The 17031-nt window shown below is 46.6% G+C and overlaps 1 protein-coding gene across 1 annotated transcript; it reads left to right on the forward strand.

Moving 5' to 3' along the window:
* The first annotated feature begins 832 nt into the window (after positions 1-832).
* On the forward strand, positions 833-15827 carry LOC122457183 (neurogenic locus notch homolog protein 4-like). Its single transcript, XM_043500758.1, has 18 exons — positions 833-1031; positions 1960-2163; positions 2519-2668; positions 3711-3890; positions 4602-4718; positions 5109-5258; positions 7907-8122; positions 9029-9133; positions 9804-9948; positions 10295-10509; positions 10795-11013; positions 11685-11791; positions 12849-13002; positions 13297-13396; positions 14212-14378; positions 15033-15266; positions 15494-15612; positions 15726-15827. The coding sequence occupies exons 1-18, from the start codon at positions 833-835 to the stop codon at positions 15825-15827; spliced, it is 2883 nt and encodes a 960-aa protein (XP_043356693.1).
* Positions 15828-17031: the final 1204 nt, after the last annotated feature.

A 17031-nucleotide genomic window follows, 5' to 3' on the forward strand; every position in this document is an offset into this window, starting at 1 on the left:
AGAATGGTGGGGGGGGGGCTCTGCAAGCCACACTTTCCCTTAAAAGTCCAGTTTGGCCACCCCAGCCACAAGGGCCAAAGTGGCCAAAGAGTTGCAATGTTTGTCACTCAGGATTTGTTTTCCCTTTGTGTTTTAATACAGGAGCCAGTGTCCCAAACCCTGATGGAGCCACAAATACAAGCACTGGAGGCCCGTGCCCACCTGGGCATTTTTGCCCAGCTGGCACCAGCATCCCATTTCCATGCCCTGTGGGCACGTTCTCAGACAGGTGAACTCTTTGGCTGTGGTCATGCTGGCTTGAAAACAGAGGCTCTGTCTTTCTCCTAATGTTCCCATGGGCAGGTGCACTATATGCATTCTTTACCCTGCTTCTGTAGTCTCTCCCTTGCTCCTCTAGGTGGATTTTCATACTTATTCTTTAAGCAGAGTGCAGTTCTGTATGGTTCACCAGGCAGGTGCCTCAGGCTTCCTTCAGTTCTCCATGATTTGAGGCTTGTTTGCAGTGCTGGTGCCAGCACATTGATAGTGTAGTTGCAAGACTGTACAGAATGAAACACAGGGAAAGGACCGAACCACGCTGGGGACAGTATGTGAATAGAAAAATGAATGGACAAATGTACTGGATGTTGAGTGCTGGGCAGTGATGTGATTTATGATATTGGAGGGTAGTTGTGGGACTGTGGCGGTGGTACAGAAGCTGTGGAGCTATATCATGTTGTGGTTTCTGGATCGGAGAAGTGTGATTTTTGTCCCTAAATTCATATAAAGAACAAAGTGGCTCCTGTAAAGAGGAATATTTATCACAGCACATGGTGCTAGGTATTGGTGGCAAATGGGGTACATTGGCCTTAGTTGCCCTCTTTCCCAGCTACGCCACAATTGTCTCCCCAGACTCTACCTCCGGCTGGAGTCCAGCTGCACTGTGTGCCTGCCTGGCTATTACTGCAGCTCAGCCGGTCTCGCAGCTCCCTCAGGATCCTGCTCAACTGGCTACTACTGCCTATCTGGAGCTTCCTCCTCATCCCCAGCAGGTGAGGATGTCACTGGGTGAAGGTACGATAAACCTTAAGCCAGGGTGATTCACTGTGAGTGGTGCCTTCACCTGCCTACAGAGTTCACTATCGGGCATTTGACTTTGCCTAAAGCATTGCCACCTGGCCACACTGGGTCTAAATATACCTTGGGGAAACAGGACCTGATTTCCCAGGGTTCCCCCACCCCTCTAATCTCTCCCTCACTTGCTGACCTCATCCCCTGCATCTCCCTAATAGCTATTGTCTGCAGCCCACTCAGCTGCCAGATCCCTCTCACCATGCTTGTTCCTCTTATCTACTTAATGTCCTTGTATATCTTACCTTGGCCAGGCCCTCACATAAGCCATGCCCATTGCCCTCTAGGGAAGGGTATTTGAAACAACAAATGCACATGTGAAATGGGAAGCATGTTCCATTGGTCTACACTATCCCAATAGCTGTGTTTGTTGGGCATTGCAGCAGAGTTAAGTTACAGGTCCCCACCGGTAGTGAAGGTATCCCACTCTCCCTCCATCTTTGCCTTTGTACTCCATGCTCTCTGAAGAGAAATAATTTCCTAGGCCTAGAACCTCAACTTCCCCAATGCCTGTTCCATCTCCTTCCACGTTCTCCAGAACTGGTTCAAGTGAGGCTAACGCATGAAGATGTTTTCATGGAAAAATGTAGGGAGGCTAAATGTTAGGTAAGACTTGGGTCAGTCTTGCCTCTGAAGTACATTGTAAGGAAGGACTTTGTGCACACTGTTTTGATTGTTTCCACAGCTCAGATACCCTGGAGAATGGTTTCTGGTAATTTTCTAACCTGGCACTGCCTCTTCTCAATCTCCCTTGCAGGATCACAATGGCCACAACAAAAGAGAAACATCCAATGGCTGGGTGCAATCTCCTGCCTTTGTTCCCACTGCTTTTCACTTTATTCTTCACAGACATATGGCACAACGGAGGCCCTTGCCCTGTGAGCCACTTCTGTCCAGAAGGGACCAGCTATCCCCTTCCCTGCCCTGCAGGAACTTATAACAACCTCACCAGACAAGCTGCATGTTCGCCTTGTGCAGCTGGCTACTTCTGTCCTGAAAACACCACCAGCTACCATACCTACCCCTGCCCACCTGGCTTCTACTGCCCCAAAGGTAAGAAACAAGCCCTGCTCCTTGGACACAGGGTTGGAGTCCTAAACATGCCATTAGCCAGATTGAAATAGTCACGTTCTCAATGCAACAGTGGCTTGTGAGAAAAGAGCTAGCTGGTCTCAGTACAGTTCTTTGTGAACAAGTATCTGGATCACACAAATCATTAACACAACTTGAATCCCCCTTATCTGCAACCTCAGCAGAGTCCAGAGACTGACTGGGTACCCCATATGCAGGGCGAGCTGAGACACACCAGCAGGGGCAGTGTTCAGTTATAATGTAAGAGCTGAGAGCAGGAATTGTATTTAAGTCCTATGAATACCAGGAAAATTTTCTCTCTCTCTTCATTTCTAAGCAACAAGGTTTGCCACAGAGTTTCCATGCCCCCGGGGTTATTATAACCCTGACCCCATGACCCAGAGCCTGGATAGCTGCCTGCCCTGCCCCCCAGGGCACTACTGTGGGAAGGAGAATTTAACAGCCGTGTCAGGAAAGTGTGATGCAGGTGAGTCCATGTCAGTTTGGCTGCACGTTCCAAAGGGTGGAGGGGTCCTATGAGGTTCCCAACTAGCTCCCATGCCCTGCGTGTATGTGCAGATGGAAGCAAGTGTGCCGGCACGTGTGCACATTGCCCTTACCCTGAGATGGCTCTTCTGTCTCTGTACACAGGGGCACTCGCTCTGTAACTCATGTAGGCTTTAAAGACCTGATCCTCCTCTATGTGAAAGGCTCTTTACAGCACTCCAGCCTCAGTGCAAATGAGAATTCAGGCCTTGGAATTTAGCCCAGCAGGAGCAGCACCATGTGCATACTGGGCATGGAGAAAGGTCTCCTCTTAGTAAGGCCTGAAGATTGTTTGGCTGGTCCTTGCCTAAATGGGCCAGACATGGTGCGTTCTAGAGTCTCTATGTGAAGCCACCTGAAGTGGCTGGATGGTATTGTTCCTTCCCACTCAAGAGACTGAGAGCAGCTTTCTCTGCAGCCTTCCCAGTCTCTGCGAGCCCAGGCAATGAAGGACTGAGCTAGGGGTTATTATAGATTTTATCGTTCTACGCCATGGTGGTGTTACATGGTTGCACCATTACACTGTTATATGCATGTTGTATTTATACCATGCTGATGTTATGCTGTTGCACCATCAGCCTGTCACATACACAACATATTCACTCTTATACCATGGTGGTACACCTTGGCACCATTGGCCTGTTTCGTGCCCAGTGGATTCACTATTGTACCAAGGTGGTGTATCATACACCCTTTTATCCATGAAAAGAAAAGGAGTACTTGTGGCACCTTAGAGACTAACAAATTTATTAGAGCATAAGCTTTCATGAGCTACAGCTCACTTCAAGTGAGCTGTAGCTCACGAAAGCTTATGCTCTAATAAATTTGTTAGTCTCTAAGGTGCCACAAGTACTCCTTTTCTTTTTGAGAATACAGACTAACACGGCTGCTACTCTGAAACCTTTTATCCATGGTAACTCTTTGGGCTCCGCTGCTGCTGCTGCTGTTTTCTCAGCCACGTTGTTTGTGTGTTCATTGCTCAGGCTGGTTCTGTGTATCGGCTGCATGGACCGCACAGCCCTTCGACCTGGATAATTACACCAATGCCAACTGCCTGTGTCCAGCCACAGCCACCGGAGGGAAGTGCTTGGCTGGGTTCTACTGCCCTGAGGGCAGCCTTGAGCCCATTCCCTGCCCTCCGGGGTTTTACTGCCAGGCGTCAGGTGAGGATACAGCCATGCAAATGGGGGTTGAGCTGTCACGGGGCAGTTTGAAGGAGAGAATTTTGGTGCAGATATTTGTCTTTGTTTCCCAGTGAGTTTGCTATTTCAGCACTGCCTCCAGCCACTGTACTGACACTGAGTTCTCGTTAGGGAGCCCGGGGACCTACGGTCTATTCCTGACTCTGCCGTAGGTCACTGTGTGACCTTGAGTGAGTCACTGAGCCTCCTGGTGGTTATAGCCAGCAACGTTCAAATCTCATAAGGTTTTGTCTGGATAAACACTTGAAAGTGTCCTGAAGCTGAGCCCAGCTGTCCGAACCTCTTGGCTCAAAAAGGTCAGGATGTCCCATCAGACTCATTTCATTCTCTGCTTCCACTGGGCTGGAGATACTGCTATCACAGCCCTTGGTTCATTTTTTTCCCTGCTGCTTTTATTGTTCTTTCTATACCATTGTGGTGTGTTTAACATAAGCTGTTATTAGCTTCATACTTTTCAGGGGCACAAAGCTGCTTATGACTCATTGAGCCCTGGGGATCAGCTAGAGCTCTTGTGTGAGAATGGGGCTCAGCTATCTCTTCTGATGCTGCCCCCTTGGGAAGATTTGAGCCTGCTGCCTTGCAGGCTGTTGACCCATGTGCTCCTGCTGCTTCCACCCCACTGTTACAGCATTTTGCCTCAGGTTGAGCCCCTTTGTCCTTTCCATCCCCCAGGGCTGTCTGAACCCAGCGGGAAATGTGCCGCTGGGTTTTATTGCACAGGAGGAGCAGCCAGCTCTAAACCAACAGATGGTGTTACTGGGAATATCTGCCCCCTGGGCACCTACTGCAGTGAGTATCTGGAATGCCCTGAGCCTAGAGTGGGAATTCCTAGCCACAGAATGCTTGGCCTGCTGATCAGTGATTTTGTAACAAAATATTGAAAGGCAGAATGGACTGGTGGATAGAGCACAGCCTGGCAGTCAGAGACTTGGGTTCTATTCCTGGCTCTTCTGCTGTGTGGCCTTGAGCAAGTCCCTTCCCCTTTCTGACTCAGATTACCCTCCTGTAAAATGGGGCTTTGTAAAGCACTTCAAGACCTATGGGTGAAAAGTGCTTTATAAGAGATTGACTCTATTATTTCTGTGTCAGTCTGGCCTCCTTCAGTCCTTGTTTCCTGAAGGCAGCAGCCTTTAGACTGTTTCATAGTTAGTTTGTTATGTTTTGCTTTTCTTCTCCCAGCTGCAGGGTCAACAATGCCCAGGCTCTGCCCACCTGGTACCTTTTCCAACCTGCTAGGGCAGAGCATGGTTTCTGAGTGCCAGCTTTGTCCTTCTGGATTTTATTGTGAAGGCTCTGGTCTCAGTGCCCCTACTGGAGAGTGCTGGGAAGGTAAGGCATGTGAGAGCAAACTGCAGCATCCAGTAGAGGCCAAGAATGATTCCATGGGCTCAGCTGGGTGAGAGCCCAAAGGAAAGAGGGAGAGGCTTTGGGGGAACAGAGCATAGGCATGTGTGAATTGGCCAGGAACTTGGTACAAGCAAGGGTGTTACTCACTAATTTAGTGGTGAAAAGCCAGAGGTGGTTCCCTTTCAGTGATGGGAATATAGACAGGATTTTCAGAGAATGGCTTCAGTCCAGACAAATATCCAAGAATTTGGAATCATGGTCAACCCTTTTTCCCAGTATGTGTGACTTTCCCTCTTGGCCCCCATGCGACGCACCTCCCCCAAGAGATCTCTATTCCTTACCTGGTCACAAGTCTCTTTTTGGGGGAAGGTCCTGTGATCTCTCACCACCTTCCAGTGTCTGGATTTCTATTTAGGGGGCTGCCTGGTAGGCCTGATCCACCTCTAACCTGCTTTCACTGGGTAGCCAACTTCTGGTCCTATATGGAAATATCACTAGAAGGGGCCTCTTTATTGGCACTTCAGAAATGAAACCAGAAGTGGTAAAGTTAGCAGCACATTTCTGAAGCCTATACAAAAAATATTTGGGTTCAGGTTTGATTCTGCATATGAGCAAAAACTCATATCCAAACTGATTTTCCCCATCCCTATGGGGTGATCCCCACAGATGGCTTGATTCTACTGCTGCTTCAAGTAAGGATACTCACAGATTACAGTTCTCAGATCAGATTTTTTGTAGTGTACTTTCAAAACTGTAGGTACATTGTCACACACTGCTGGGGATATCCAGAGCTGTGAGCCATGGTTACCTGTATGCCTCAGCATGCATGAGCTTCAGCCCCCTGACACCACTGTCTGTCCTCCTCACTACTAAAGTCCTCCCAAACCTCACCTAGCAGGTAAAAATCCATGAACTCCAGCCCCCAAGCTCCTCAGAGATCCTTCTCTGCAATGCACAGTCCCTACTGCTGTGCATCACAGAAGATATTAAATTTGCTGCTCTTTTAAAAGTCAGTCTGTTACATTTTATTAATTTAATAAGAGTAAACACACCTTTCCCTTCAAATACAGCAATGAGGTGGTTTATAATAAAAATAAAACAAGTTTACTAACAAAGGACATATATTAAGTGTTACCAAGTAATAGGGATACAGGTAGAAATGGTTACAAGCAAATAAAAGTGAAAACACACATCTGAAAGAAAACAACTTAGTCTAGCAAGTTACAGTCTTTGTTCAAGATAGTTTATCTCACCCACAGTTTCCTTTCCAGTTTTTACTGGCCAGGATCCATCACAAAGATCAAATCACTTGATTTCTTTGTCTCCTAAAGTGAAGGATAAAAATGGAGCCTCCCACTGTTCCTTATATTTCCAAAGGGAATGTCTTTGACTTACAAAGTCACGAAGGCCTCATGGGGATTCAGTCTCCTGTGTCTCTGTGGTGCAAGTGCCATGCCGATTTTCTGTGTCTCAAGTTCAGGAGCAGGATAACCCCCCACCAGATTAGCTTGATGCTTTTTTTTTTACTCTGATATATAAATTGAGGTAAACCTACTCATTCATTTGTCTAGGACAGACTAGATTATCACCTTTACCTAGGCTAGGCTGACTGGCCTTAAACGTGTTCTAGTAACATCATATAGAGGGAATTCATAACTTCACATATAACATTAACACACACACTTTACAATATTAATAACCAGTGTGGTGTTAGTTTTCAAATGATACCTCACACGGCATATTTTGTAGTGTTCAGGGTGTGAATACAGGGATGCCTAGAGTCACAACATGGGGCCATGAACCCATGAGATAGTCCCGTCAGGTAGTAGTGTGAGTTTATGTTGCAGTGCCTCAACAGCAGCACACTCACAGACATCAGAGAGATATCGATGATGTAGATTGTGTAGCTATATTTAGCTGCTAGTGTGTGATATAATCCCGTTCTGGAGCCAGTCTGATATGCCATACAGAAGGGAGCAGTTTTTGTCGTATTCATTGTGGGAGGATCAACACTGCAACACAGCCCAGCAATTTATAGATTATGACATGGGCTTTCATAGTGCGGACCACATCTTAATATTGAGATTCATTCATGCTGTCCCCCTCCTGCCCTGTTGCGTTTTCTGTCATGCACCACCTCTCTACCTCATTCATACTCCACCTCTCCTCCCACTGCCAATCAATGAGCATCCCTGTGGCAAAGGCAACCCTGGCTTACATGACACAGTGGCATTAGGGAGAGGTGCAGAGTATTTTCACTTTCTTTTAATGGGATGTAGCAGCTGGAAGCAAGGAGGAGGAGCCAGCGCCATGTGACCAGCTAGCTGTCTTGGGGAAATCAGTAAGTGCTCTCATGATGGCCAGTGACCCACGCTCTGGTTACCACTGGCTTCTGACATCTCTTTTGTATATGTAGTGGTTGGAAAACTGTCTATCTGTTCCAGCAGTGGTGTAATTGAGATCAATAATAATTAAAGATCATTAATAGATTTCTTCCTTGAATGACAAATTGGAAGCTTTTGAACTCCTAAGAGCGCCTGTTGGAGTTCTCATCTGTAAATGAGTAGACAGTTAGTAGCTAATATCTCCCAGTAACTAACCTGATTTTTCTTCCTCTGCCTTCCCTTCAGGTTATTACTGTGACAGCAGCCAAGGGCCAGTCAGTGATTTCACCCTTTACCCATGCCCGCAGGGCTTTTACTGCCCACCCGGGATACACCAGGGCACTCAATACAGCTGTCCCCCAGGTACCTTTGGTCCCAGGCAGAAGCTGAAGAATATCCAGGAATGTCAGCGATGCCCACCTGGAAAATACTGTGAGCTTCCTGGTCTCTCAGCCCCAACAGGTATGTTGCCATTCATCATTGGGCAGTCTGAGCATTTTCTGTGTGTCTAGTCGGGAGTGTTATTGCCTGATGATTAGAACAAAGGACTGGGAGTCAGGACTCCTGGGTTCTATTTCTTACTCTGGTACTGACTTACTTTGTGAGTTTGATCAAGATATTCCCCTATTGGTGCCTCATTTTTCCCATCTGTAAAATTTGGGTAATATACACTTTTTAAAGTGCCTTGGGATATTTGGCTGAAATGAACAAGTCTCCCATCCTTTCCCTTCCTGATCAGGTTATTCTAAAAAGAAGGAAATGTTCCTTCCATTAAGTAAAATTGCCAGGCTGAATGGTTGGAGGGAATGGAATTCAGATGCAGACGCTTTAACTTTTAAGATACCTGCTTGATTGTCTCCAGGGCTTGTAGCTACCCAAGATCATAGTTGTTTGATAGCCTAGTTGAAATTAGTTCATAATTTCAATCCTAACCCTAATGGGCAAGTGTCTATGTAACAGTAAATCCTTAGCTGTTGGGCTCAGCAGAGCAGGTAAGGATGGAACAAACCACTTTGATTGCGCTCCCCTTTCATTCCTAGAGATAGCCCTTTGAATCAAGGATGGGAAGGATAGCTCAGCAATTTGAGCATTGGCCCCCTAAACCCAGGGTTGTGAGTTCAATCCTTGAGGGGACCATTTAGGGATCTGGGGTAAAAATTGGGGATTGGTCCTGCTTTGAGCAGGGGGTTGGACTAGATGACCTCCTGAGGTCCCTTCCAACCCTGATATTCTATGAATCAGCGTAGGGAAAGTTATCACTGCTCTAACTCAGGCTTCCACTTTGTGTCTGTGTCCTGGAACTTATATTTACATCCTCATTTTCATTTAATTTCGTTTATATGTATAAATGTGTATCCTGCCTTCTAGGGGACTGCTCTGAAGGATTCTGGTGCAAGGGAGATGCCCTAGTAAGAGACCCAATGGATGGAGTAACAGGGCTCCCATGTCCTCCTGGGCATTATTGTCTTGCAGGTACAGTGACTTATTAAACATAATTCTTCTAAATTCCGGTGAAGCATGAGCTGGAATTTCCCTGCAGTGTTTCCTGCAGAGAGACACTGGAATTCCAGCTCCCCCAGCACTGCTGCCTACGGTGCCTTAGGCTCAGAGAGTCTGGAACTGCAGTAGCTGCTAGCTCTAACTATCTTAGTATTTATATGGTCCCATTACTATAGTACCTAAATGTCTCATAATCTTTAATGTATTTATCATCACCTGTGAGGTAGGGCAGTGCTATTATCCCCATTCTACAAATGAGGAACTGAGACACAGAGAGGCTAAATCCCAGATTTTTAAAGGTATTTGAGCTCCTAACTCTTCAATCTGACCCTAAGTGACTTGCCTAAGGTCACACAGGAGCTTTGTGGGAGAGTAGGGACTTGAACTCAGGTTCCAGTCTAGAAGCCTAACTGGACCAGCTTCCTCTCATCTTTTCTGTAGCCTGTACACCTATGCTATCCCATAGCCACTTCATAAACTTCAGTGGGATAAAGCTTTGTTGGGCTCGCTCTGCTCCTGGATCAGGCTTAGCCAATCAAATATCTATGACCAGTTCACTCTGACTTCAATGCCCCTCTAAGTGGTCTGCTGCCTTCTCCCCATGTTGATACGGAGTGGACTCTGAAGCACTTTATCTAATCAGGAACACTCACTCCATCTCTGTGCCCACATGGCACCTGGTCCAGCAACGAAGGGAATAAGAATCTGCTGGGATGCCAGCCTTGTCCTGGAGGACATTACTGCAATAGCACTGGACTGGTAGCACCATCAGGACACTGCAGCCCAGGGTAGGTACAGTACGGTACACATTTCTCTTCTGTCACTATAATGAGAGACAGGTCTGACATGAATAACCCACAACTATTCACTTGAAGGGACCACACTCTCTTGGACCCTGAATAGGAACAGCTATCTGCAGTCAGGGTGCCTTGGTTGTCAACACAGGGCTTGGGATCTACAGAAATTCTCCTTCACCAGGTATAAAGACTATCCAGCAGCCCTGTGTGTCGAGCCCTCTGCATTCCTCACACTCACTGTTCAGTCAGTTATCCACCTGCGTCCTTAGGGGGACTGTTTCTTTGACTTGAGGTTGTTGGTGTTTGATGGATCTTGTTTCTGCTCTTGCTACTCCAGGTTTTACTGCATTGCGGGGGCCAGAACACCGACACCCACCGATGGCCTCTCAGGAGCTCCGTGCCCCGTGGGACACTCCTGTCCCCTGGGAAGCAAGAGTCCCATCCCCTGCTCCCCTGGCACTTACATGCCACAGACACATGGAGAAGAGTGCTACACCTGCCCAGAGGGTAAATACTGTGTCCCTCCTCAGAAGCCACAATTTTGTCCTAAAGGTGAGTCGTGCATTCACTAAATGCCTAGTTTGTTTTGTGCTTTCCAAAGACTTTCTTTAAAGCCCCTGTGTACAGGAGAGACCTTGGGCTACGGAAAATCAACCAGGGCATGAATCCTGTCTCTGTTCCTTCAGCTTCATGCTCAGTCCAACAATTTCAGCCCAAGTGACCCTACTGAGTCTATAAAACCATGTGGATCCCATTGCTGGAATCTCAAGTTACTGATTTATCATCTTTAGGTCTCTCTCTCTCCCGCCCAGAAATATGACGGTGCTCTCCTTTCAGGCTTCTTCTGTCCCGAAGGAACAGGTCTTGACTGGCAGCCTTGCCCACCAGGGACCTACAGCTCTGAGCGAGGGCTGGAGAGCAGCACTGGATGCAGAGCTTGTGACGGAGGGAAGTTCTGTCTGTACCATAATGCAACAGACGTGACTGGAGAGTGCTGGGAAGGCTACTACTGTGCGCAGGGATCAGACAGGCCCAACCCAGAGGCCAGGCTCCACGGTGCTGTCTTTCCCCTTTGCCAAAACAATACTGGTTTTTGTATTGTATGTGTTCAATCCAGTGGCCCTGTGGTGATGCCCACTTCAGAGTCGAGCCCTTGGGCCTAGTTCTTTTCAGGTTCCTGGTTCAGCCACTTGTTTAGAATTCCCCTTTTGGGCCCCATTCAAAAGCCCCTTTTGCTGTTTGAACCCCAGATGTGTGAATTGTGAGTAAATGACTCAGCACCTGATCTAGCCTGTCCTCAGCAGCAGAGAGCAATAGTTAGAGGAGGAAACTGAAGGTCAGGACTCCCGGGTTCTAAGTCCTATTTCCCAGACCCAATGACTAGACACTCTAAACCTGATTTAGGAACAGAGCGCAGGTATCCTGCCTCTCAGTCCCCTGGTCGCATCATTAGATCACGCTCACATCCTGAGCTAACAACAGAACCCCAAAGTTCAGATTCCTACTCACCTTTTCTAGCTATGAGGCCACAATGGCTCGGTGACCTTGTATAGTAGCTCAGCTTTGTCCCATGTGGGAGAGCATTAAGAAATTGTGGGGAATCTACAGATGAATTGCTGTTGGCTTGACTAGACCATGGCTATTATAGAAGCAATGAATGCCTTTTATATTCATTTCCATCCATAGCCTTTAATCAGCTGAACGCCTTTCTCACTTGTTGATTGCAGGTCAGGCTGGCCCTTGTCCTCCAGGCCACTACTGTCCAAAGGGCACTGCTGTCCCCAAGCGTTGTCCTGTGGGAACCTTCAGCACCAGACTCAAGTTGAGCTCAGAGGTAGGAAAATGCACAGGGTGAACTAGCAACTAGCAATGTTGCTTCTGCACTTAGAGAGCTTAACTCCACCTAGAGCCTCTCTGCCTGAGCAGACATGTGAAGACTGTTTAAATGCTTATAATCACCTGAATCCTTCCTTAGAAGAATACCATAATATCCCCGAGTTAGAGCTTGTGGCATCTGAGGCTATCAAAGCACTTTACTGAGCCTCTCAGCATCCCTATGAGATGGGAATGTTACTGCCATTGCATAGATGAGGAACTTAAACTCAACAAAATGACATGACTTGCCTGAGGTCCCACAGTGGCAGAGGCAAGAATCATATAGAATCATAGGACTAGAAGGGACCTCAAAAGGTCATCTAGTCCAGTCCCCTGCACTCATGGCAGGACTGTGTATCATTTAGAAGATCCCTGACAGGAGTTTGTCTAACCTGCTCTTAAAAAACTCTAATGATCGAGATTCCACAACCTCCCTGGGCAATTTATTCCAGTGTTTAACCACTCTGACAGTTAGGAAGCTTCTCCTAATGTCCAGTCTAAACTGCTCTTGTTGCAATTTAAGCCCATTGCTTCCTGTCCTATCCTCAGAGGTTAAGGAGAACAATTTTTCTTCCTCCTCCTTGTAACAACCTTTTATGTACTTGAAAAATGCCATCATGTCCCCTCTCAATCTTCTCTTCTCCGGACTACACAAACTCCCTTTTTTTTCAATCTTCCCTCATAGGTCATTTTTTCTAGACCTTTAATCATTTTTTTGGCTCTTCTCTGGACTTGCTCCAGTTTGTCCACATGTTTCCTGAAATGTGGTGCCCAGAATTGGACACAATACTCCAGTTGAGGCCTAATCAGCGTGGAGTAGAGTGGAAGAATTACTTCTCGTGTCTTGCTTACAATACTCCTGCTAATACGTTCCAGAATGGTATTTGCTTTTTTTGCAGCAATGTTACACTCATATTTAGCTTGTGATCCACTATGACCCCCAGATCCCTTTATGCAGTACTCCTTCCTATCTCTCCAGAAGTGAGAATGTGGATGTTCCCATTGATTTCTCACAGACCCAGTGCTCCCCCTGTCTACCTGGACATTACTGCAACTCCACTGGCCTCAAGGCCCCTACAGGGCAATGCAGAGAAGGGTTCTACTGCACACTGGGGTCCACCATTGCCAGTGTTCCCATCCTGGACAAGACCGGAGGCCCCTGTCCCACAGGTAGATTGTTTGCAGCTCTTGGTTCATATCAAGCTAACTGGTGATGGTTACAAGCCTGTTGAGTAAGAATTATCCAAGCAAATTCCACAACAGAGTCTGGGAGTTCAGCAGGACAAGAAGAGAACTCCTAGCAGGCTGCAAGGAGCTCTGAGAAATCACTACTCTTAGAGTTTCTCAAAGCCTGAGGGTTTGTGCATTGCCTGTTTCAGGATACAGTAAGTCCTGGGTAGAATTTGCCCTCTAGTGCTGACCTTGAAAGAGTCTGCTGATTCTGCCTTATTTTTTCTTTTTCAGGATATTTTTGCCCCAGGGGCACATCCATTCCACTGGCTTGTCCAGCAGGGTCATATAACCCTGTACAAAGGCAAGCCAGCTGCCTTCTCTGTGCTAGAGGGTAAGAATGAGAGAGTGCTCATTACTGTGTGCAGTATAAATAAAGGACCATTGTCATAATTATTGTTCCCAGCCACCTTTCAGCAATACAATATGTGGCAGACAAGAATTACTTCCCCTCCCACTGAAGTGCACCCATCTCTGAAAAGGAGCATAGCAACTGTTTAACAGCTGCCTAGCAACACTACACAAATGATTAGCATTGGAAATTAGGTGAGCTAATTTCCCCTACAGTGGCAGGATTTAGAGCAGAAAGTAATTGAAACTGGCTGCTGGCCAGGAAACCACTAGTACCACCAATGGTTGCGCAAAATAAATAAATGAAAATGCCACGGCCCTAGGTGATAAAGGACTTCACTTTCATGTTTCTTCCAATAAACAATGTCTGCTAGCACCATGCTGGGATGTTGGTCTATTCCTGTTCCAGAGTGCCACCCATACCACTTCTTACTGCACCTGGCTTGTCCTTGGAGGACTCCCATCCAATTACTGACCAGGTTTGGCCTTGCTTAGCATCTAGAAGCTGATGAAATCACAGCCCTAGTGAGTTATGGCTGAAATTAAGACTATTATGTTCCTATGCCTTTGGCAATTATGCCATCATAGTCAGTACACTTCGTGCATTCAGCACGAGGAAACATTTAAGAGAAGGTATTTATATATATGAGCAGGTCTGATATATTGCCTATCCAGTACAGTGCAGCATGCACACGGACAAGTCATTTACTTCACTGAGTCGTCAGTGTGCGTATGGATGGAGTGTTGGCCTGAGAGTTTTAACTTCCCTCCTTCTGCTCTTTCCTCTTATGGGTGCAGGTTCTTTTGTCCTAAGAATTCCTCTTCTCTTGCTGGGAGTGAATGTCCAGCTGGTCACTACTGTCCCCCTGGTACAGCTTCAGCGACTCAATACCCATGTCCCAGGGGGACTTACAATCCACAGATTGGCAGCAGTCATGTTTCTCACTGTATCCCTTGTGATCCAGGTAGGATCCTAGTCAACATCATCCTGAATGGCATAAGAACAATGTGTGCTAGTGAGTTTCAGAAATGCTCCAACATCAGGAGTGGTTTGGGTAGCTCAGGGGATTGATAATGGGTTAGGAAGCTCTTTGCCATTAGATCACTCATTGAAGTTTGAAACAGAGTCACACTCAGCTGCATGGAGAACTGAGCTGAGTGCTGGGGAAGCCACCCTCTTAAAAATGACCAGCCTAGAAAAGACCCACTGGTCCATTTACTCTGACGTCCTGTCTCTTATAGTGACCAATGCCAAATACTTCAGAGGGAGGCCTTACCCTTTTGCCCCAGGGTGGACCTTTTCGTACAATGCTACTTTATGGAAGGGGGAACTTCGTCATTAACTTATAATCTATTTACACAGCAGCATATACGTGTCTAGTACTTTACAAGCCTAGAAAAGGACAAAGGGAATTTACAATTTAGTTAGTCTGCTGATCATCAGACCTCATCTACTGACTGACTTATGGCCTGAGTCATGAAGGCTGATATCCCTTAAACCTTTTGAACCTCACTTTGATGCAGTTGCTTTTCTTATTTGTATAAATATTCAGCCCTTTTTTTTAAATACCCTCCTGTTACTGTTTGCTAATACTGATTCCAATGCACTGCTCTTTCAGGTCATTACTGTGCATTAGCAGGACAGTCACGTGTCACAGGACCTTGTTCAGCTGGATATTACTGCAATGCAGGGATTGCCACCCCAACACCTACCAGCGGCCTGGTGGGGAATATATGCCCAGAAGGAAATTACTGCCCTAAGGGATCTGCTCTTCCGCTGCCGTGCCCTCTTGGTTATTATAGCAATTCTACCAAGAATACTGAGATGGGAGACTGCCTCCTCTGTGATGCAGGTACACTAATGAGAGATGGACCAAGGAGGTTCTAACCAGACTATAGCACTCATGAAGCCCTCTGAGAAACTGGGTTTCATTAGAGCATGCAATTAGTGACTGCTCTTTCAGGGATACGTAGGTAAAAAGGATCATAGAGACAATAAAGTCTCCCACTTCCTCACCCCAGGAGAAGGTCTTTCCAGTGTTTTGTAGTGTCAGAGGCTGACTCTCTCTTTCCCCTTCAGGGTGGTATGGGTTGGAGTGTGTTGGTGGTGCAATGCATGCTGTCTCTCTAGGCACGTTAAGTACATTTTATGTTAAAGCTATTCTGAATGGAAAAATCTCCTGTAACATGTATGTGGGTGTAACCAGACTTCTTGCTTTTTATGGTTTACTCTTCAGTTTTCACCTGCTGCTGTCCATCGGCCTGTCAGCCCAACACCATAGACGTGCTCTTATGCCTCTTCTCTCTTTCAGGGTATTTCTGCAATGGAACTGGACTCATATCTCCTGCGGGTGTCTGTGAAGCTGGGTTCTATTGCACCAGAGGAGCTGTTTCTCCTAGACCTTCCATGGTAAGCTGTGTCTGGGTTATAAACATTGTGAAACCCAGAATTTCTGGATGTAGAGAACCAAATGTCCATATAGTTCTTCTCTTCCTGCCATATAAGTCCCACTATGCATCACCTGCAGGGGGCATCAGGCATCCATATTTGCAGTTCCTACATGAAACCCTCTCCCCTTGATTTGTCCTTGCCATTGACTGCTTGTTACGTCAGCCCCACCATCAGTACCATGCCCAAAAGCTATTGTGTGAGGGGAAGAATTCTACCTCTCTGACAAACTTCTCTCTGGATTTCTGAGAATGTTTACATAACTTCCTTTCCCTGACATATACATCTAGTTTGTAAAGGCTGAAGGAATCTAGAGACACCAAACATACCCAACCTCCTCTCTGTTCTAGGTGTAAAACATGTCTATAATAGTTCAGCCCTTTCATATCCATGCTGCCTCATTCCCATTTGTCCTCTTATGATGAGTGGACAGAGATGGGTGAATAAAATTTTTTACCTTTCATGGCCAAGAATCCCAGAACATTGCAAACTATACACAGCAGTTATTCACCCAGTGCTGACATATATCCACCTCTGGGGTCGAATTCATGACCCTCTTACCAGCACACAGCAACACTACACAACGTAAGAAGAAGTGCAAAAGAATGCCAGTTCCAGCTGGCATTACAGAGGTTTGCAGAACTTGAATGTGGACAGGGCACTGGATCTATTGACATGGCTCTTACACAAAATACTTTATGAACTTTAAAGACTGCCGGCTCAGGATCTTGGTTTCATGCCTCAGTACCTTTCCCCCACCCCAGCAGCACAGCACCAGGCTGACTCTAAGGACAGGCAGGATTGCCTACCAAATTACCAGCACCACTTCCTGCAGCAAACCTGGGTGTTCCTTGGCAGCCGCCCAAGTACCTCCCCTGCTCATTTTGTGAGCTACAATGGGATTACAGCAGAAGGGATTGGCCAGAAGTGAATGATGAACAAAGCATTTTCCATCACTCTGGCTGTCCTCCCTATTAAGATTTGGTGTATTCCTGCTGCAAGATACATTTCTTCTGAGGTTGCAGATAGGCCCAGATCCACACAGATATTTAGTATTGTAACTTCCATTGAAATCAGTGGAAGTTAGGAGACTAAAGACATTTGAGGATCTCTGGGCCACAGTGAGATTAGTGGGAACATCTTCTGTAACAACAGCACTTTGTCTTCAC

The sequence above is a fragment of the Dermochelys coriacea genome, chromosome 22, assembly GCF_009764565.3.
Source record: "Dermochelys coriacea isolate rDerCor1 chromosome 22, rDerCor1.pri.v4, whole genome shotgun sequence".
In the NCBI taxonomy this organism is placed as follows: domain Eukaryota; kingdom Metazoa; phylum Chordata; order Testudines; family Dermochelyidae; genus Dermochelys; species Dermochelys coriacea.